The sequence below is a fragment of the Bos mutus genome, chromosome 22 (genome assembly GCF_027580195.1).
Source record: "Bos mutus isolate GX-2022 chromosome 22, NWIPB_WYAK_1.1, whole genome shotgun sequence".
Lineage (NCBI taxonomy): Eukaryota > Metazoa > Chordata > Mammalia > Artiodactyla > Bovidae > Bos > Bos mutus.
The window spans coordinates 16,841,705-16,862,736 of NC_091638.1; the positions used below are offsets into that span (position 1 = coordinate 16,841,705).

The 21,032-nt window shown below is 44.9% G+C and overlaps 1 protein-coding gene across 2 annotated transcripts in view; it reads right to left on the reverse strand.

Moving 5' to 3' along the window:
- The window catches only part of IRAK2 (interleukin 1 receptor associated kinase 2), a 56,893-nt gene that overhangs the window by 1,031 nt on the left and 34,830 nt on the right, over positions 1-21,032 (reverse strand). The window contains exons 4-13 of one of the 2 annotated variants that reach the window (XM_070359818.1): positions 19,441-19,532; positions 17,423-17,617; positions 17,276-17,340; positions 14,874-14,988; positions 13,231-13,340; positions 11,110-11,305; positions 6,987-7,049; positions 4,411-4,611; positions 975-1,266; positions 30-854 (exon numbers count right to left, since the gene is read on the reverse strand). In XM_070359818.1, the coding sequence (XP_070215919.1) occupies positions 727-854; positions 975-1,266; positions 4,411-4,611; positions 6,987-7,049; positions 11,110-11,305; positions 13,231-13,340; positions 14,874-14,988; positions 17,276-17,340; positions 17,423-17,617; positions 19,441-19,532 (1,457 nt within the window). In that variant the 3' untranslated portion in view covers positions 30-726. Of the gene's footprint in view, positions 1-29; positions 855-974; positions 1,267-4,410; positions 4,612-6,986; positions 7,050-11,109; positions 11,306-13,230; positions 13,341-14,873; positions 14,989-17,275; positions 17,341-17,422; positions 17,618-19,440; positions 19,533-21,032 lie in introns of those variants that run through there. The other variant, XM_005907057.2, reaches the window with a different exon arrangement.

Here is a 21,032-nt window from a genome sequence, read left to right on the forward strand (position 1 = left end):
AAAGCAACTTGAACAAAACGTAAATACCTTTCGCAACTACTGATAGCTGGAAATAGTTACTATTATTGTAATTCTAAGAAAGTCAGACTTGGTCAGAGTTTTTGACTTAAACTGGGGTTCTGAATCAGGCCTAAGTGGAATGAGCATTGCCACTGCTTCTGCCTTTGCAGGGAAAAACTGCCACCTACCCCTACCTTTCAGAAGGGAAAGGCTTCCATGTTTCTCCCCTGGAAGTAGGGGACAGCGTTAGAATGAAGCTTACACTCTCTCTTTTTCCTCTCACCTCCATGTAGGAAGAGGAACAACAGGAAAGGTCAGAGTCTGAGACACTCACAGAGCCACGTTTACTAGGGGAAGAGGATGCTGAATTGTAAAGGCCTTCTGAATGTTTATTTCAGAAGGAACCTGGTGTATTTGGACCCAGGAGGCAGAAATAGAAAGTATCTTTGGAAGCAGCTGGCAAGGTGTGAAGTGAGGATGAAAAGGCAGGTGGTGACAGACCACAAGGAGCTTTGCTAGTTCCGAGGGAGTTTTTACTTGGTCTCTAAGTGCAATGCGGAACCACAGAAGGGCTTTAAATGAGGGGTGACAGGAGTTGTTTTTAAAAAACCACAGTGGCTGATCCCTGGAAGAAGAACTGGTGAGGGACCAGAGCAGATCAGGGAGGCCACAGGGAGGCTGTACAGTCACCCAGCAAGAGGAGAGTAGTTTAGACGAGGGGGAGGGTTACGGGGGCAGGCCATGCAGAGAAGCAGATGGAGGTGAAGGATACTTAGGTGAATAGAGAGGCGTGAGTGAGGGACTGGACATCAGGGCTGGGGGGAAAAGGAGGATGACACTCTTCATCCAGTCAGCTGGCAGGTGGACAGGTGAATAACCGTATTAATGCATGAATGAGGGAGAAAAGGAATAAATGATAGGCTGAGTTAAGGGACATAAATGACCATGTATAAGCACTGAGACACCACACTTACCATCCTGGGGAGGCTCTGGAGGGGCACAGGCCTCAGCGGAGGAGTCAGCTTCCACTGCTCCGCCAGCCAGCAGCATGCCTTCCTCATCCGCTGTCAGGGGAGGCGAGGAGGTAGCCCCAGCCCAGGGTGCAGCCCTCATGGAGTAGGAGGCATCGAAGCTGGAATTGTCCACGTCATCTGTTTCTTCTGGGGTGTTGAAGGAAGAGCCTGTGCCCTCAGAAAGCCCACTACAGGGGAGCGAGGTCTCCTGACCTCTCAGCTGCTCTTCCACAGCAGCCACGGAGCTACACACCTTGGGGAAGAGAGACGAGAGCGCTCATCAGGAATTCTTTCTGAAATTAAAAATCTAACAGATCTCCCAGGCAGCGGGGGAGAGAGAGAGATACTGAAAAACTAAATGAGTGTTGCTTTGGCTGGAAGAACAGCATCCTTCCTTTGAAAAGAGCTGACCTCATCACCGTCCACCTCAGCACATGACCCAGATGGGTCGATCTCAGTATCCCATCCCTGTGACCTTAATGATTGGTCCAGATTTGAGCATGTGACCCAAGTAGGCCAATCAGATCCTTCTCTGGGACTCTTGCACCTAATATTTATTGAGGAAATACTGTCTTTTCCTTCCCAGTGGCACAGCCAGATTCCCCGCCTCACAAAGAAAACGTGTTTACAGTAGGAGAAAATGAAGCTCCCACACAGAGTAAAGCAGGGGCTAGAGATGGGGGTGGTGTGCGGGGGTAGAGAGAGTGAGCACAGGGGCCACAGGCACAAGAGATTCAAATTGTTGTACTTTTGCTGGTTGAGACCCTGGGCCTAGCTGCCCCAGCAATGCCTATCCTGCCTGTGGTGTGGTTAAATGAGCCAATAAATCGCTCATTCACAGGCTCCCTTCTCTTTCTCTTTCTGTTTACACATCTGTGTGTCTGTATCTAAGAATTTGAATTGAGTTTCTATCACTTTCAACTAGAAATGCCCTAAGTAACATAGATACTGCACCTGAGGGCTTTTCTGGTTGGGGAGGTTAGGAAGATTAAAGGCAGGCAGGGAAGAAATATTTCTTCCTTACACACATACTCTCTCTCATACAAATAGCACACAAACCTACCCTTAGTAAAAATAACACATCTCAGTTGCTCAGTGCCTTGCAATTTACACAGCACCTTTGACACACGACATACAATGAGTTTTTATAAATAAAAATTTAAAAGATCAGAGAGGTTAAGTTCCTTGCCTAAGGTCACCCAGTCAGTGAGTGGCAGAGCTGACCACCAAACCCTTCAAGTCCAGGCCTTACTGATCTCTCATCTTCCTAGCTTGGTTGTGAAATACTGGGGACAAAGACCGTTTCTCATTCCTTTGTGTATACGTATAGTGCCCTGTCCCTTTTATTCTACATAGCAAATGCTTCCTCATGCTTCAAGGCCCAGTTCAAATGTTACCTTTTGAGATAAATCTTCACAGGATGTACCCAGTAAATATTTGTCAAGCTAAAAACTACAAAACTACATAACTCGGTTCTGGCCTATGGGGTGTGAGAAAAAGTGATGTGTGCATTTCCAAGTCACACCCTTAAAAAGAAGAGGATATGTTCTCCTCTTAAACTCCCTTTCAGTGGTTGAAATGTAAATGTGATGGCCTGAGCTACAGCAGCCTTCTTGGACTCTGACATGGAAGCCGCATGATAAGGACAGCAGAGCCATAATACAGGAGCCTGAATCCCTAATACTGCGACACTGCCACATCAGCTCTGGACTGCCAACATTCAAACTCTTGAGCTAAAAAGAACAAATTTCTATCTCCCTTATTTTGGAGTCTCCTCATCATAGCAGCTTCTTTGAATGTACTCTGATACCCTGAACAAAAGAATAAAAAGAATGAATGTTGAGGGAAAGAGATCTTTTTAAAGCATAAGTCTGATTATGTTCTGCTCCTGCTTAATACCCCCAGGGACTTTCTCAACATCCTGACTGCGCCTGCAAAGCCCTCTACTGTTAGGTTTTTTCCCCAGAAGCCTCATCACAAAGCACTCTGCCCCATGTACTCTGTGTTCTAGCCACTCTGACCTTCTACCAGGCCCCTGATCTTGCTGGGCTCTCACTCAACTAAGGTTATTTGCATGCATTGTTCCTTCTGCTTGGATTGCTCTTCATTTGCTTACATATTACTTCTTCGGGAAAGTCCTGGGTAGGGCTCCCCTGTCATACACCACTCATCAGACAGTTACTGCACAATGTCTGTGAACTCCAGGAAAGCGGAACTGGGCTTGCCTTGTTCCCCATTTATCCCCAGGGTCCAGCACGCCACTGCTCAATACGCGAATGCAGTCAGGTAGCTGAAGCCAGCCCAGGCTGAGAGTCAGGACTTGGTCTCTGGCTCCTGCCACATCCTGGTGCCAAAGATGGTGACCCTGAGGCTGAGCCAGGAGTCCAGAGGGCTCTGACCCAAAATCCCTCTGGCCTCCTCCCCCCTTCTCTGGGTCTTGACTTCGTCTGTAAAATGGGAGGCTTGGCTGTAAGCATTGGTGTTTGAAGGCTTTGTGGTTGTTGTTGTTGATGTTTCAGCTACCAAACCCTTTCCTCAAATAAAATACTAAGAACCCAATACAGTTATGAGAAGTGACAATGAATGTCTGGTTGGAGTTGTGGGTAGGGCCTGCAGCTCTCTTTCTGCTAAAAGGTGCTCCCAAGGAGCCCCTCTCTGCCAGACACCACTTCAAAATCACTCAGTGGGATAACCTCTAAGAGCCCTCTCAGGGAGTTATTTTGTCTTAAAAAGACATAGCAAATTTGGTCCCCAAATTTATACCTACTACCATGGAAACCACCTCTGCATATCCTAGCCATAGGAAAATGTTTTATCTGCTGTGGTGATTGATTTCTGGTGTGTCTGCCTAGTCCATGGGCTAAGAAATGATCCCTTTCTCTGGGACTTGGCCCTGCCACCTGCCAGGCTTGACCCCCTGGCCAGGAGGTTTATATACTGAACTCCTACCTTACCTGATTGCCAACAGGTGGACACCTGACTCTAGCTAAGCCAATGAGTTTCTCTCACTAAGAGGTTGAAATTGGGACCTGGAGACTTGGCCACTTAGTGAAAACAGGACTATGACATGTAAATGAAAATGGCTGTATCCCCTGACCAAGAGGATGAAGGGAAGGAAAAGGGGCCCGCAGAGAGGACGAGGAATAAAGCAGGTTCAGAGAAAACAGATGGACTTCTGTTACATCTGAGAGTATGGTCCGAGGCACCCTCAGGACCTCTGACTCCAGCTTAGCTGCTGTCAGCTCCAGCAGACACTGCTGTTTGCCACTAAATGTGGCTCTGAATCATGAAATCACTTCTCGGTGAAGGGACTGGTAAAGGGATCGTAATGAGCCCTTGGTAAAGCCGACTCACAGACAGGGCTCATTGCTAGGGAAGGGCTGAGCTTCAGGCTTACCTCTGCCAGGCTGGCGTTGCGCCTCCGCAGACAGAGGCAGGCGGCCATGACCAAGGCCTCGGCGTGGGCCTCCGGCAGCCTCCCTGCTCTCTTCTCCAGGTATTTCTGGCAGATCTCCTTTGCCATCTCTTTCTCCACACCCATCTTCCTGGAGCAGAGCGATATGGTGCTGCTGGGAATTTCATGGAGCAGTAAATCCTTCTGTTGGAAAGAGTGGAAACACCCCCATGTGAGGTCCAGGGGTGTGGGGTCCAAACACATGTGCCCCACCCACCTCCAGGATGGCAAACACATGTGCCCCACCCACCTCCAGGATGGCAAACACATGTGCCCCACCCACCTCCAGCATGGCACCAGAGCTGCAAACACTCCGGAAACGAACATGGTTTTTAAAAAATAATTGCAAGGATCCCAGAAACAAGTAAAACAGTAAGAACTGGAGAACGGCTAAATCCCCCACATGTACAGGGCATTTCATAGCACACTCATATCATCAAGCAGGGGCTTAACCTTTCTAGGCCTGGGTTGCTTCATCAGGAAAATGGGAATAAAATTAACACAAATTAGAAGACATAGTGCATAAAGTGTGGTACTTGACACAGAATCAACATTTAATGCTCTATTCAGTTCAGTTCAGTCGCTCAGTCGTGTACGACTCTGCGACCCCATGAATTGCAGCATGCCAGGCCTCCCTGTCCATCACCAACTCCCGGAGTTCACTCAAACTCACATCCATTGAGTCCGTGATGCCATCCAGCCATCTCATCCTCTGTCATCCCCTTCTCCTCCTGCCCCCAATCCCTCCCAGCATCAGGGTCTTTTCCAATGAGTCAACTCTTCGCATGAGGTGGCCAAAGTATTGGAGTTTTAGCTTTAGCATCATTCCTTCCAAAGAACACCCAGGACTGATCTCCTTAGTGATTGTAATTAATAGTAATAATAGCTATCATTTACATAGTACAGTATAGCATAATTATACCAATATAGTACAATATAGTATAATTATACTAATAACCCACCTTATTAACATTTACAGGAAAATGTTAGGATGTAGGATTCTGGCCCATACATATTTAATAGGAGATGTACTATATAAATAATACTATGTATATTTTTATATTTTATAAATTTTGTACTACATGTTATATTTTATGCTACTTAGCAGAAATCTGAACTATGCATAAAACAGAAGATATGCTATACAAATAACAATAGATATATTACTATATATAGATATATTTGTATAGCATAAATTATGTTACATGATACATTTTGCATGTATGCATTTACTTATATAAATAGGTTATAAATATATTACTTCTATTGATTAAATAGATTAAATATAGGAAATTAATACACCATCTGAAACAAATGAGAACCTGTACAGTGATTGCCCTGAAGGAATGGTGTAAGGAGACGCTCCCCAGTTGGCTATTGCCAACGAAATCATAGGTCTTGTCCCGTGGAAGTGTGAAGTCTTAACCACCAGACCAGCAGAAAAGTCCCTATTGTCATTCTTTATTTATTTATTTTTGGCTGTGCTGGGCCTTCATTGCTGCACGTGGGCTTTCCATAGTTGGGGTGAATGGGGGCTACTCTCTACTCAGGGTGCACAAGGGCTTTTCATCATGATGACTTCTCTTGGTGCAGAGTACAAACTCTAGGGCTCATAGGCTACAGAAGTTGTAGCACATGCCTTTAGCTCCCTTGTGGTATGTGGGATCCCAGCTCACGGACCAGGGATCAAATCTGTGTTCCCTGGAGGATTCTCAACCACTGGACCACCAGGGAAGTCCCCACTATCGTCACTTTTTTAACCAACTCCCAACTGAATCCACTTGCCAGTGCAGGAGATGCAGGAGACTTGGGTTCGATCCCTGGGTTGGGAATATCCCCTGGAGGAGGAAATGGCAACTGGTTACAGTATTTTTGCCTGGAAAATACTACAGAGGAGCCTGGCAGGCTATAGTCCATGGGGTTGAAAAGAGTAGGACATGACTGAGCACTCACATACGCATATATAAAGTGTCAATCACAGAGTTGGGCTATGTCATTATATTTCTGAAATTGCCACTATACACATACACATGTATATTTGAATGACAGTTGTTATAAAACCTACAAAATAGAAATTATTATAGAAACCTAAAAGGGCTGAAATTTACTTTCACCAATTTAAAGACAAAGGCTACGACGTCCCTGGTGGTCCAGAGATTAATACTGTATTTCCACTGTAGTGGGCGTGGGTTTGATCCCTGCTTGGGGAACTGAGCCCATATACTGCACGGTGTGGCCAAAAAAAAAAAAAAATCAAACAAACCCTATTTGATTGCCTGACATGTAGACAGAAGAAATGGATTTCCCCAAACATTCTAAACTCTATTTTCATGCAAAAGTAGTTGTTGTCTGGCTGGTGAAGGGGGAAGGTTACAGCTGCTTTGCACAGGTACAAATCAAATCCTGGATTTAGGCCTCATTAGCAATAAAAATGGGTACAGAGGGTACAGTGGAGGTTCCTGCTCTCCCCACCCCTAAACCCCTCATAGCTGTGAGCCAGAAGGGGTTGGTTCGCTTACCAAATAAACCGGGTTCCGGTTGTTATCCATCGCAGGGATGCCTGTGAGGACCTCGGCTAACACCTGGAGAGAATACAGAGTTAGCACAGTTCAGACACACACGCACAAGTTCACACAGGAGATTCTGGCCAAGAGAGAAGTCTTCTCAGGAATACAGTCTGAGCTTCAGGCCTGGCTCTGTCATTTGCCAGCACAGACACTTGCCCCAAATCTGGAATGTGTAAAACATCACTAAACACCTTCTCTAGCTAAACACATCACCCAGCTGCTAGGAGAAGTTTAAACTGATAGCAAAGCAAGGAGGATGAAAACCAAATGTGTGTGTATCACCATCAGATAGATATACACACACAAACACACACACCCCCTTCTCTCTCTCTCTCTCTATATATATATATATAAACATCTATCTGTATACACGCATACATATGTATACACACACACTATATATTAAAAATATTTTCATTTAAAACCCATCAAAAATGGTAAGCAGGCACTGCTATGTTAATCTCAAGAAAAGGAGGAATCCACATGCAGATATCTATTCCAGACAGAAAATCTTGGCAATATCCATAGCATTTTCATCCACAGGCTTTTATTAACATTGTTTGCTCATTAATTCATCCATTCATGAAAAGAGCACAGTCCTGAGCTGGTGTAAGCCACCACCAAACTGACAAACTGTGATCTGTATCTTAATAAATGCGAGAGCTGCTTTGAACAGAAATTCTCAGCAGAGGTAACAGCACACTGGCTACAGAGTCCAGCCAGTCACATGGGCCTGGGTTCATATTCTGACTCTGTTCCTTACATGCTGGGGTGATCTGTGGGCAAGAAACTAAAATCTGAGCCTGTATCCTTATCTGGTACATGGTGATCTAATGACTGTATATGAGGGAGTGGGTACTCCAGTTTAGTGTTAAATCTCCCTCCAACAACTTCTCTCAAAGACAGAATAAGGTCCAGTTACTGCCAAGAAGTACAAGCTGGAATCAAGATTGCTGGGAGGAATATCAATAACCTCAGATATGCAGATGATACCACCCTCATGGCAGAAAGTGAAGAGGAACTAAAGAACCTCTTGATGAAGGTGAAAGAGGAGAGTGAAAAAGCTGACTTAAAACTCAACATTTAAAAATGAAGATCATGGCATCCAGTCCCATCATTTCATGGCAAATAGATGGGGAAACAATGGAAAGAGTGACAGACTTTATTTTCTTGGGCTCCAAAATCACTGCAGATGGTGATTGCAGCCATGAAATTAAAAGATGCTTGCTCCTTGGAAGAAAAGCTATGACCAACCTAGACAGCATATTAAAAAACAGAGACATTACTTTACCAACACAGGTCCGTCTAGTCAAAGCTACGGTTTTTCCAGTAGTCATGTATGGATGTGAGAGTTGGACCATAAAGAAGGATAAGCACCAAAGAACTGACTGAACTCTGGTGTTGGAGATGACTCTTGAGAGTCCCTTGGACTGCAAGAAGATCAACCCAGTCAATCCGAAAGGAAATCAATCCTGAAAGGAGTGGTGCTGAAGCTGAAACTCCAATGCTTTGGCCACCTGATGTGAAGAGCCAACTCATTAGAAAAGACCCTGATGCTGGGCAAGATTGAAGGCAGGAGGAGAAGGGGACGATAGTGGACGAGATGGTTGGATGGCATCACCGACTCGATGGACATGAGTTTGAGCAGGCTCCGGGAGACGGTGAAGGACAGGGAGGCCTGGCATGCTGCAGTCCATGGGGTCACAGAGTCTGACATGACTGAGCTACTGAACAACTGCCAAGAACTCCTCCTCCACCCTGAAAGGGCCTGCAGCGTTACTAACAGACTGCAGCTGCCAGGAGGGGGCAGCAGAAGGCACCGCTGCAGCTGGTGGAGGGGAGCCAAGAGAAAAGGACTCCAGTCGAGGTCCTGCCAAGACTGGAGAGAAGAACAAGAGGAAATGAACAGACAAACTTCCTCTGCCTCTTCCACAGGGCAGGCCCTGTGCCAGGCCTTTTACAAAAATTACTTAGCGCTCATCAAAAAACCAGTGACTTATATATTACTATATTATAATTATATATTATATATATATATAATATATATATATAATATACATAATATATTATATTATATACTATACTTATACATTACTATATAGCACAGGGAACTACATTCAATATCCTTGGATAAATCACAATGGAAAAGAACATAAAAAAGAATGTATATATGTGTATCACTGAGTCACTATGCTGTATAGCAGAAATTAACACAATGTTGTAAACCAACTATATTCAAAAAAAAGATAAACAAAAACAGCAATAACAACAGAGAAGGGCAGTGTTCCCCACAACAAGAACCAAAGTTGAGAATCATACCATCCATCAGCAGCAGAGCTGAGAAAAAGATTGAAGGGAACCAGTAGGCACTCACTGAATGAATGAAAGGGAAAGTCAATTGTTACATCCAGAACTGAGTTAAAAAGTCAAGCATAAACAGAAATCAGGAGTGAGGGTGTGAAGGCAGGGATAATTATAATAATTAACACTAATCCCCATAATAATAATCATACTGATCAATGTAACATACTCTGCTAACCAGTTTTTATATGCTATCTTATGAATCTCATTAATTTCTATATGCATCATTACCTCCATTTTACAGAGTATAAACCTGAGGCCCAGAGTTATCAGTGATACCCCAGGTCACACAGCTGAAAGCAGCTGAGCTGGGACTCAAACTCATGCTCTTCAGCTCTACACTGTATGTGCCTGGCAGCTTCGGGGTTTAGTTCCACTGGTTCTTAAGGGAGGAGGATCCTGGGCTGACCCTGCTGAGCTTCACTGAGCAGCCCCCACAGTGGTGCTGGTGGGGGTGGGGAGGGGGTGAGGCAGGAAAGAACTGGGGGACAAGTAAACCAGAAGGGCTGATGTGCCGGGAGACAGTAGGAAGCAGAACCTCATATGTGGAAGCTGGGCTGAGGGCAGAAAGTGGCTCCGAAGAAGGGCATTAGCGGAAGAACCAGACAGACTGTGGTCAGGAGAGGAAGTACAGAGTTTGAGGCTGGAGACGAAGAGAGAAGGCAAGGGCCAAGATGCAGCTGTTGGCTCTAGGCAGAGATCAGCCGGAAACCGTCACTTTTCTCAGCCCGAACTTCCCAGACTGGGATCCCCAGGTCTCTGATGTTTAGAGATGCTAAGAAAACAAGGCTCCATAGTCAAGGGAATTTGGGACATGCTGCATACCCTTGCTTCATTATTACCAGGTTAAAGACTATTACCATATGAAAGGCCCTGGTTAATTTTTTGTGGTAACTTTTTTCTCCTTGAACAAGCATAACCTTGTTCAACCCAGCGTTTCTCAAACCTATTTGAACACATCGAAACCCTTTAAACACATCATACCTATTGAGATCTCAGGGAACTGGTGTTTTATAGAAATGTGTTTTGGAGATTACTAGACTCAGACCATGAACTCTTGGGGGAGGGTCTGTGCTTTAGTTACATTTATAGTCCAAGTGCCTGGCACACAGTAATGATGGACAGCAGTGGTGATTAGGACACGGGTTGGATGGCTGGATGGATTCTGAATGGATGGGTGGCTGTTGCATGAATGGTTGGATAATAACTGGACTGATGGATGGACAGATGGACTAAACAGACAGATGAACAAACAAGAAGAAGTAGACAAGCGGATGGATAATTAGATGGCAGGCTGAATGCACATCAGAGAAGTCAGGAGCTATCTGTAGCCTATTAGAATCTGGACACTCATGGGGAGCAGGAGCTTTACTTCAAGGGTTGGCAAACTTTCTCTAGAAAGTAAATATCTCTAGAGATATTTACTTTCTAGGCTAGACAGTAAATATTTTAGGTTTTGTGAGCCACAAACAATTTCTGTCACACGTTCTTTTATTATTGCTGTTGTTGTTATTATTCAGTCTTTTATAAATATAAAAACTATTCTTAATTACAGGCCATAGAAAATAGGCCGTAGGCCAGTTCTGATCTGCAGGCCATAATTTGCCAACTCCTGCTGTACTTTGTGGAATATTTCTAGTTTGTGCTTACAGAGGAGCCATGGGAAGGACAGATGTGTGCAGGCCTTGATTTGAGCACAGAAGGAAGCTCTTACTATTCCACAGCTGAATATGTCCACTCGCTTTGTCAGCTGCCCCACTCTGATGAAATCTTCTGGAAGATATGCAGTGGAGGCCTGGAAAAGGTGGGTCTTCATCATGGTGTATTTTGATGTTCTGTTGACAGGACACGGGTGAGCCATCGAATGAGCCAGCTTGGGGGTGAAGTTTTGGTCTAGCAAAACATTGGAGCTGTGGGAAAGAAGGCAGAGAGAACCTTCTTGTTTGGAGGTGGACAAGAAGAGGTTGCCGTGGAGACCCTTTTGGAAAGCAACTTAGTAGTGAGCCAGCCAACGAGGGTCACTGAAGACCCTCAACAAGTTTATGAGCCAGTCCTGATGGGGGGTGGGGATTGGGAGCCGACCTCCACCAGCAAATGGGGAGGAAGATAAGATCAGTCCTGCTGCCCCAGAAATGACATTTGGTGGCCAGAGAGGCACGACCATCCTTATCCCCACGGATATCAGCCCTGAGCCCAGAGGCTGTACTGGCTCCATCTCTTCTGAAGCTGTTCCAACCCCCAGCTGTGGCCTTGCTGACTCAAGTCTAAACATCAGCATTCTTTGGGACTGAACCTGCTCAGATCATGGGGAATAAGACGAACAGTAAAAATATTCTTAGACTTAAGCATCTAATCTACAGGAATGAATACTCTCAGAAAGTACTCCAAAGGAAAAAAATTTAATTTTTAAAAACTAACCTACATGTATAAAAATATTCAAACTGGGGACTTCTCTCATGGTCCAGCGATTGACTTCACCTTCCAATGTGAGGGGGTTTTGGGGGAGGATGGATATGTATATGTGTGGCTGAGTGCCTTCACTGTTCACTTGAAACTATCACAAAATTGTTAATCGGCTATACCCTGATACAAAACAGAAAGTTAAAAAAAAAAAGATTTCGCCTTCCAATGCAGGGTGTGTAGGTTCAATACCTGGGTAGGGAGCTAAGACCCCACATGCTTCATGGCCAAAAAAATCAAAATATAAAACAGAAGTAATATCGTAACAAATTCAATAAAGACTTTAAAAATGACCTACATCAAAAAAAATAATAACAAAACCTTTAAAAGAAATATTCAAACTAACCCTAAATGGTTTTTAAAAAGTAGATACAGAGGTCAGTTCTCCCGGGTTCCCTGACCCTGCTGCTGTTCACTTAAACATCCCTTTTCAATAAATCCTTTTGTCTTGTCACCCAAAAAAAGTAGACACCAATTCCAATATTGGCTATTAGGAGCCATTATGTAAATTATGGGCAAATACCTTCAATGGAAGACTAAGAAGTGCCAAAAAATTGATGACATGCTACGTGAGGAAATGTTTAAATCATGGGGGAAAAGAGATTATGAGTTGGTAATCAGGTAATAGTGCTATCTTAGGGCTGAGATATCTGTGTAGGCAAGGGCTGGAAAAGAAAAACAGCAGAGAAATGGAGGCCACGTCAGGGTAATAGGGTCAGGATGACCTCTTGTCCCTTCACTTCCTTTCTTGCTATTACAATTGTTTGCACAATTCAATAAAAATCAGGGGGGAGAAAAGAGGAAAAGGCTTCTACTGGCCAAAAGAGGACAGAACTCTGGGGAAGTGCGAATGCTATGGTTTCGAGGTCACTGTTGCCAGATCTTCTGGTATCTTCTGGAATCCCTCTCCATGTTTCTAGTCTTGGGAGCACGGTACTGAGATGCTGGGGTGCACACCTAACCTGTGTCACAGGATCTGTGACAACAGATGCACGAACGAAAGCAGGTCTCAGAAGCCCAGGGAGCCTGGCAGCCACAGCCCACAGCTCGAGGACCCAGTCCAGATCGGCTGCTGGAGGGGAAGTGAAATATGGCAGGGGAATGGAAGGCTTGTGGGGAAATAACAACAAACTTGTTGGGGAAATACCTTTGTTAGGGAGATAGGGAGTCATGCTGACAGCAACCAGAGACAGAGTACAACCTAGAAACACTGATGTTCCAGGGAACAGCAAAGAAAAAGAGATCCAAGAGAGGCAAGGAGGGGAGAGAAAGTCAAAGAAAAGAGAGACAAAGGGAAAGGAATGGGACCCAGCAGTGTGTGTGGCCTCATCCCTGCCACCCCAGCCTGAGGCGGGGCTCAGCCCTCCTCTCTCACCTCTTGACATTGCCGTGGATGATCTCCAAGCTGTGCAGGTGCTCCAAGGCATGAAGCAGTCCTGAGCAGATGCTGATGCGCTGGGGCCAGGGGAGAGGGTCTGAGCCACCCTAAGAGAAAGAAAAGGAGGAGAAAATAGTGACATCTGTGACTTTTTAAAATCCTCAATGGACTTTAAAGTGACAGAGTCCTGGGCTCCTGTCTCTCCTCCAGCCCTCAGGTCCTCAACAACAGGGCTCAACCAGCATGGTTTACTGACAGGGAACTGGTTTTGACATCAGACAGATCTACGTATAAATCCCAGCCCAGACACCCACTAGCTGTGTGACTTTGGAAAAGACACTCAACGTCTCTGAGCCTCAGTTTTTTCTGATATAAAATAGAAACGTTAATCCCTATGCTTTAAGGCTGTAGTAAGGATTCAAAGGAGTGAATGGTATGCCCCCAGCATAGTACCTGCCACACAGTGGGTGCTCACTAAATAACCAGCTATTTTTATCATGACTATCATGCAGCAGTTCTGGAATTCTTCTCTAAGAGGGGCTGCTTGGGAGAGGAACTAAGGACCTTGCATTGGCACATCAAGCCCATGAGCTGATTTTATAAGTATCTGGAGAGATGTCACAAGAGCTGATGGAGATTATGGGTGGTCTAAAGCCCTCTATACTCCCACTGTTGTTCTAAGGCTGAATGTCCAAGAAAAATCCCTTCTTATTTTTTAGGTGACCTCTTAGATTCTACGTCCTCTAAGAACTGGCCTTGCTAATAGATTTCTCAAAAACTCTGGAATCTGGAGCCACATGAACTCTTGCCCTGATACCCATCAGCTGTGTTTCTTTGGGTAAGTTACTTTGCTTCTCTGTGGCAGAGACTCCTCTTTTTGAAAATGGGGGAACCTCTGGGGTGGTGGCAAGGCCTGAAGGAGATGTACAAAGCCATTATCACGGTGTCCTGCCCACAGTGAGAGCTCAGCAAAGCTAACAATCATTATTATACCATGAATAACTACTTTGATCCCTCCCAAGGGAAGCAATAATTCTGCTGTGGAATAACTTTTGTCACTCTGTTTGAGGACTTTATGGGAAGGAGGCTTCTTTGTCTTAAAAATTATAACATTAATAGATATAACACTCATATGGTATGATATGCAAAAGGTCAAATGAGTATGTAGTAAAAGTTTGTCTCCCAACCTGAGCCCCGTCTACATGTAGTTCTCCAGAGGCAGTCAAGGTACCAGTTTCCTGTATCTCTCCATAAATATTCCATATATTCACAAACAAATAGGAATTTATTAGAATACCATTTTTAAGAAAAATGTACCTCCACTTTCCATACTCTGTATCTGTTCATTCTTTTTCTTGCCTAGTGCACTGGCTTGTACCTTCAGAACAATACTGGATAATATAGTGCTATGGGTTACCTTTGTCTTACTCTTGATTTAAATGCCTCTTTGTCAAAAAACTTTTTAAATAGGTTTTTCCTGAAGATGTTTAGCCAGATCTTATCTATCTTGGCCCAACTCCTCTCCTTAAAGGGCCGCTGAGTGGCCCTCTTCCCCTCTGGATTCCTTTAAGTTCTTAATCCTTGATTCTGTAAGTGAATGCTGCCTAGTCCTGTTCTTTGACCATGACCCAGCCCCTTACCTGACCCTGGAGTCTGTCCTGTAAAGAACCATTTGCCATGTATGGGTAAATCAAGCTGTAAAACTGTTCTCCAGTGCAGCAGCCCAGCAGAGGTAAGACGTTGGGGTGGCAGCATCTGAAATTAGGCATCAGTGCAGGCATGAGGAGTTAGACAGAAAGAATAATCAAAGACAGCTCCATTTCCTGCCTCCTCCACCTCTTCTGCCCTCTCCACCCACGAGGCCACCAGGAAGCTCCCAGGTACCAAATGCTCTGACTCCTGAGGGTAGAGAGATGACAACTGCATGCCTTCAAGATGCTTGAAATCAAAGAACTCAAAGTACATGATACCCCAACCACTTGTGATTCTTCACAAAATCCTCTTCTGGCTGATTGAAAGTCACTGTTCCCTCCTGACTCTCCTGCCTCTCTGACAGCTCTTCCTTGGCCTTTTCCACTAAGACCCTCTTCCTCAGCCTTTCTCTGAAACCTGAGTCTCCCTGGATGGGCTCATCATCTCATTTTATAAGCTGCTCCATCAGGGATCTCTCACCTCTACAAAGTGCACCCTCTCTATGAGGAGCACCCCTACATCTCTCCAGGTCCAACCCACAGTCCAGACCTGAATGTCAAATTGCATCCCAATGTTCCAGGTAAACAGCCTAGACTCAACAAGTTCCAAACCTGATTCTCCAGACTTAGTTATTTGCTCAACCAAGGGTACCACCAACCATCCAATTTCCTAGAAACCTCCTTACCTCTCCCATCTAATTAGTCACCTTTCATTGTCATAAATAGCTTTGAAAACACCCCCTTCATTCTTCCCTCCTCCACCTTGAGGCAGATGCTGATGGACTCTCCTGAACACTGTTTCAAGGGCCACCTGCCTGCCCCTCAGCCCCTCTCCGCTTCCCGCTAGGCCATCCTACTGCACTACTGCACGCTTTCCACCCTCACCACTTATTTACATTCACTCTCCCCTCGGCACCATGAACTCCCCAAGGCGGACGCTGTGTTTTCTGCATGTCTGCACTCCCGAGAACCAAGAAAGGCCTTGATGACTCACACTTGCCAAATGAATGAATGAAGCAATAGCTGCTTACTCCAGGAAGGCTCTATACCAAGATGGAAAGGGAATCAGATTTCCAGTTTCCATTACGAGTGTGCATGTGTGTGCATGTGTGTGTGTGTAGTTAAGGATGTGTATATATGTATATGTGTGTGTGTTTGTGTGTAGTCATATATATATATATATGAAGAGAAAAAGGACTAAAGAAAATATATAAAAATCTGAATACTGTAGTAGTAATTTACAGATGCTATGGAAAATCGGTGATTTCTATTTTCCTCTTTAAAACTTTCTTTATTTCTTAAAATATACCACAGTCATCACACACTGCTTTCCCGAGACTGCATATTTGGCAGAGAAACTCGGACAGTGACTTGCCAGCTCAAATGACAGCTGGTGTCCAGCGCACTGCAGAGACCTAGTATGCGTGTGTTAAATCCATCAGGCAATGACAGCAGGGGCAGGACAAGTGTCCAGGTCTGCAAATGTTCTCCCCTTCTCTTTCCCAGTGCCCCTGCCCCCACTAAGCTCTGTGATGGGAGCTTCACTTTACTTCTCCAGCCTCAGTTTCGTCATCTGTAAAATGCAGGTTTGAGGATGACTTTTGAAGGCCCTTATTGCTCAAGACCAGAGGTAAACAAAATTTCTCTATAAAAAACTAGACAGTAAATATTTTAGCCATTGTAGGCCATCTGGCCTCTGGTACAATTCCCCCACTGTGCACCATCACGGAAGAGCAGCCACAGATGACACGGAAATAAATAAGGACAGCTGGGTTCCAATAAACTTCATTATGGATGCTGATATTTGAATTTCACGTACTTTTCATGTGTCATGAAATTATCTTCTTTTTATTTGTTTAACCCTTTAAGAATGTAAAAACTATTCCTAGCTCTCAGGCCATTAAAATAGAGCTAGGCCAGGCTAAGCCTGTGGGTCATCATTTGCTTTTAGAGTTGGAATCAGTACATTTCTGTCCATCTCAAAAAATGGGACAGAAACAGATTCTTCCCCGACTGGAAGGAAGGAGTTGAGCCAAGTGAGCCGAGGTTCTTTTATAATTCTAATCCATGCATACAGTGGCTACAGAGAAAAAGCATGGAAGGAGTCAGATCAACCAACCAAATTCCAGCTCTGCCACATACTAGCTGTGTGATCTTGGACAAAACACTTAACATCTCTGTGCCACAATGTGTCCATGTGTAAAATAATGTTATAATAGTAGCCATGTTACAGGGTTCTTATGAGGATTACATAAAGAAAATGCTTAAAACATGTTGCCACATAGGAAGCACTATATGCAGGTTAGCTGTCATCACTATCAAACAAAGTATTTTCCAAAGAGGAGACTTACCTACGACAAATTTGCACCTCTGCCTGGAAGAATTTTTCCACTGATCCTGGACCTGAACAGGCCATCTGTGGGAAAAGACATTGAAACATGAAAATCCAGCCTCACCATGCAGCCTCCACCTCTTACTGGAAACCAAGAAGTGCCTACCTCTCTGAGCTTCTTGAAGATAAACGGTGTGCCATGCTTGTGCCCTCTGTAGACGTCGGCAAAGGTTCCCTCACTGATTTTGTGGCTTGGGTTGAAATTATCAGTTGCCTGGATCACATCTACCTCACTCCAGAAAAGGTCATCTCCAGCCAGGCTTGAAAGTGTCTCTTGCTTAGGAATGGAGGCACTGAAATCCTGGAAATTCGTAGAGAAGAGACAGAGATTAATATGGAAAGTATTATTTTCCCTACTACCTCAGGGAATCTCAGAACAGCAGAGCTGAGGGGTGAATGGGATCATCTCATCCAGTGAGGAGGAATACAAAAAGGACAGATCCCAGCTCCACTTCTAACCTGCTCTGTGACTTTGGACAAGTTACTTAACCTCTCTGAGCCTTCACTGCCTCATCAGCAAAAACGAAGATAATCATAGTACCCTGAAAGGTAACATTACCTTTCTACCTATAGATTAACTACAATGTGAGTATTCCCAGCCCACGGTCAATGTTTCCTTTATTTTTTATTTGCAGTTTACAAAGGGTCAAACAACGGAAGTCAGATTCCACTCCAGGTCAGTGGCTGGGCTGGCGCCCCTGGTCCTACACATGGTATACATGCTGAGAAGCAGGATACAGGTCCACATAACCTACGTAAGTCTGAGAAAAGCGGCCCTCCTTAAAATAGGTAGACATAAATTTCCATTTTTTAAAGTTATATATGCTTTTATAAGGAACTCCCAGGTGGCACAGTGGTAAGGAACCCACTAGCCAATGCAGGAGATGTGGTTCAATCCCTGGGTTGGGTAGATCCCCTGGAGTAGGAAATGGCAACCCACTCCAGTATTCTCGCCTGGGAAATCCCATGCACAGAGGAGCCTGGCGGACTGCAGTCCACAGGGTCAGAAAAGAGTCCAACACGACTGAGCCTGCATGCACAGCACAGCATAGCAGGCTCTCACAAACAGTTTTAAAGAATTAGAGTTGGGGGCTAATTATGCATGATCCCATTATCCTCTTCTTGCCAGTTAGATATATGAGGATTTCTTTTTTAAATTGGGATTGTGGGAATTCCTTAGAAGTCCAGCAGCTAGGACCATATACTTCAACTTCAGGGTTCATGGGTTTGATCTCTAGTCTGGGAACTAAAGATCCCAGAAGCTGCGGTTCAGCCAAAAAAAGAAGAAAAATAAAGGATAAATAAATAAAAACTGAGATCATGTCACACACATTGTTTTGATTTCTGGTGTTTTCTTTTAACATTACTTCATGATTATTCTCCCAATTATTCAGTTGTCTTTGAAATGATTAATTATTAAAATATAAATCACCTTGCTTAAGTGATAGTCCCATTTATGGAAGAGCTCCACTGACCAGATCTGTGTAGCACTGGCTTCCCTGCCAGACACCAAGACACTTTTAAGGGCCCACAAAAATGTCTTAACATAATTTCTTTCAAAGTCTAAAGAATAAAAATGTACTTTTCACCTCAAAGAAAGTGTTGAAATTTTTAATCCAACTTGGATTATGTTCATCTTTAAAACCATTGCAATCATAAAATATGATTTTAAAAAACATTTTTAAATGAAAGAAAGAGCCTAGAAAGGCAAAAAGTACTTAAGATTCACAGAAGTCACTAGTGACCCTGGACCCAAATCATTAAAAATTCAGAATAAATCAGATATATTTTGTGTTGAAAAAAGGTTGGAGGGAAGGCATGTTCTAAGCAAATGACTACTGCCACCAAGATATTTCGGGGGGTGAGGAGGATGCCAATTATCAGCTCTCATTTAAACACAAATAATGGAAAAGCTCATTAAAAACTAAAGCTCACTCTCTCCCCGACCCTCTCTCCTGTTTTATTGAGGGTTGGCACTTAAGAGTCTTAGAAGCTCAGAGTAATTTGATGGGGTTCGCCTCTTCACTCGGACCCCTAACCCCCAAACTGGTCTCAGGGAATAAACACATTGCATTTTAGAAAGACAGTCAAAGCCAGGGGTTACACTCAGGGTGGAGGGTTTACCTTTGAATCAGCTGAGGCAGTCTGGTTGGTTTTTAAGGAAGAAGAGGCATCTTCAGGAGGGGCTGGGAGGTTGACTCTGACTGCAGCAGGTCCTGAAAAGGAGAGACAGTGGATCAGGCCTCGGATGCTGGAGGAAGGTGGGAGGGGTCCCTGACTGGTCTCCCGACCCGGCCAGTGTCTCATTCACGCCAGTGACACTTACTGTCGATCATGACGTCAGCCATTTCCTGACAGCCAGGCGCTAGCCCACAGGCTGCTCACATGTTACCCTGTGGAAGACTTCTCACAGCCCTGTGGGTTGGTCCTATACAAAGTCCCCCGTGACAGGAGGCGGAAAGGAGGCGCTGGAGGCGGCTGGCTGCCCAGGGCCACACTGATGGAAGTGGCAAAGTCAGCCTTCAAAGGGAGCTCCCTGTGCCTTCCGACTCCCAGCCCTAACCCACCTCCCTCTAAAGCAGCTGAGAAGGACACAAGTGAATCAGCTACAGAGCCTGACTTCTAGAAACCTCCATGTGGCAGGAATGGCAACAACCAGCCTCCCAGGGGAGAGGCAAGAGAGGTCTGCCTCAGTGAGTTAGAGATCAAGGAAGGTTTCACAGAGGAAGGAACACTTGACCTGGACCTCCAAGATGAAACATTTGCAACAAGTAGCTGTGAGGGAGGGAAGGCACCAAGGCCGAGGAACCAGCCCATGAGGAGGTAAAGCCACAGCAGGAAAGCCCAGGCTGTGGTAAGCATTCCAGGCACGCTCAGTTAACACACACTGAGAGTATGCCGGGCTCTGTTCCCAGCCCTTCCCTGACCTAATTCATTTCACCCTCACAACAGTTGCAGGAGACAGACACATCATCTACTCTTTACAGGTGGTGAAACTAAGGCACACAGAGGTGACCCCACCTTTCCAAAGACACCCAGTCAGTGGCTCCAGAGTTTGTGCTTTCACGCCCTTAGTGAATGGAGAAGATTCACAAGAGACACGTGAAAGTGGACTACTTGGCCAGAAGCCAGAGCTTCAGATGCCATCCTCTGGAAATACCCAAGTGGTCCTCCCGCAGGCCTGGCCTCTGTGTAACAGGAGGCCGGCCCTCCCAAGGGAACCTGACTTTGGCCCCAGTGTTGTGGACCTAATCCACCTGCTTCAAGTATGTCTGGCTTACATTACCAGCAAAGGAGTGATTAATGTGGAACTTTGGCCATAAAAATTAACTCAGAAGACTGAAAACAGCACCATGGTGAAACTAGAACCAGCTTTTCAAAACTATTTACCCAGGCAGCTAATAAAACAAAACTCACCTGATACAAAGTCTGAGGCACTTTCATTCTCTGAGGAGAGGGGCCACCCTAAGTAAGCCTCTCTCCCTGAGTTTTCTGCTGCTTCTAGAGTTTTTGTTTGTCTTTTGTTTTCTCTTTTTCCCCCATATTTTCCAGCACTGGCTATATTTGAAAGGACTACACTTGAGAAGGTACCATGTTGGTATACCCACACTGCACCAGAGACCCCCAGAATGGGGGTAGTAACAATAAACACCCCTCCCCAAAATACACAGGTGTACACACAGTCACACATACCCTCTCTGTCCCTCAGGGCACTG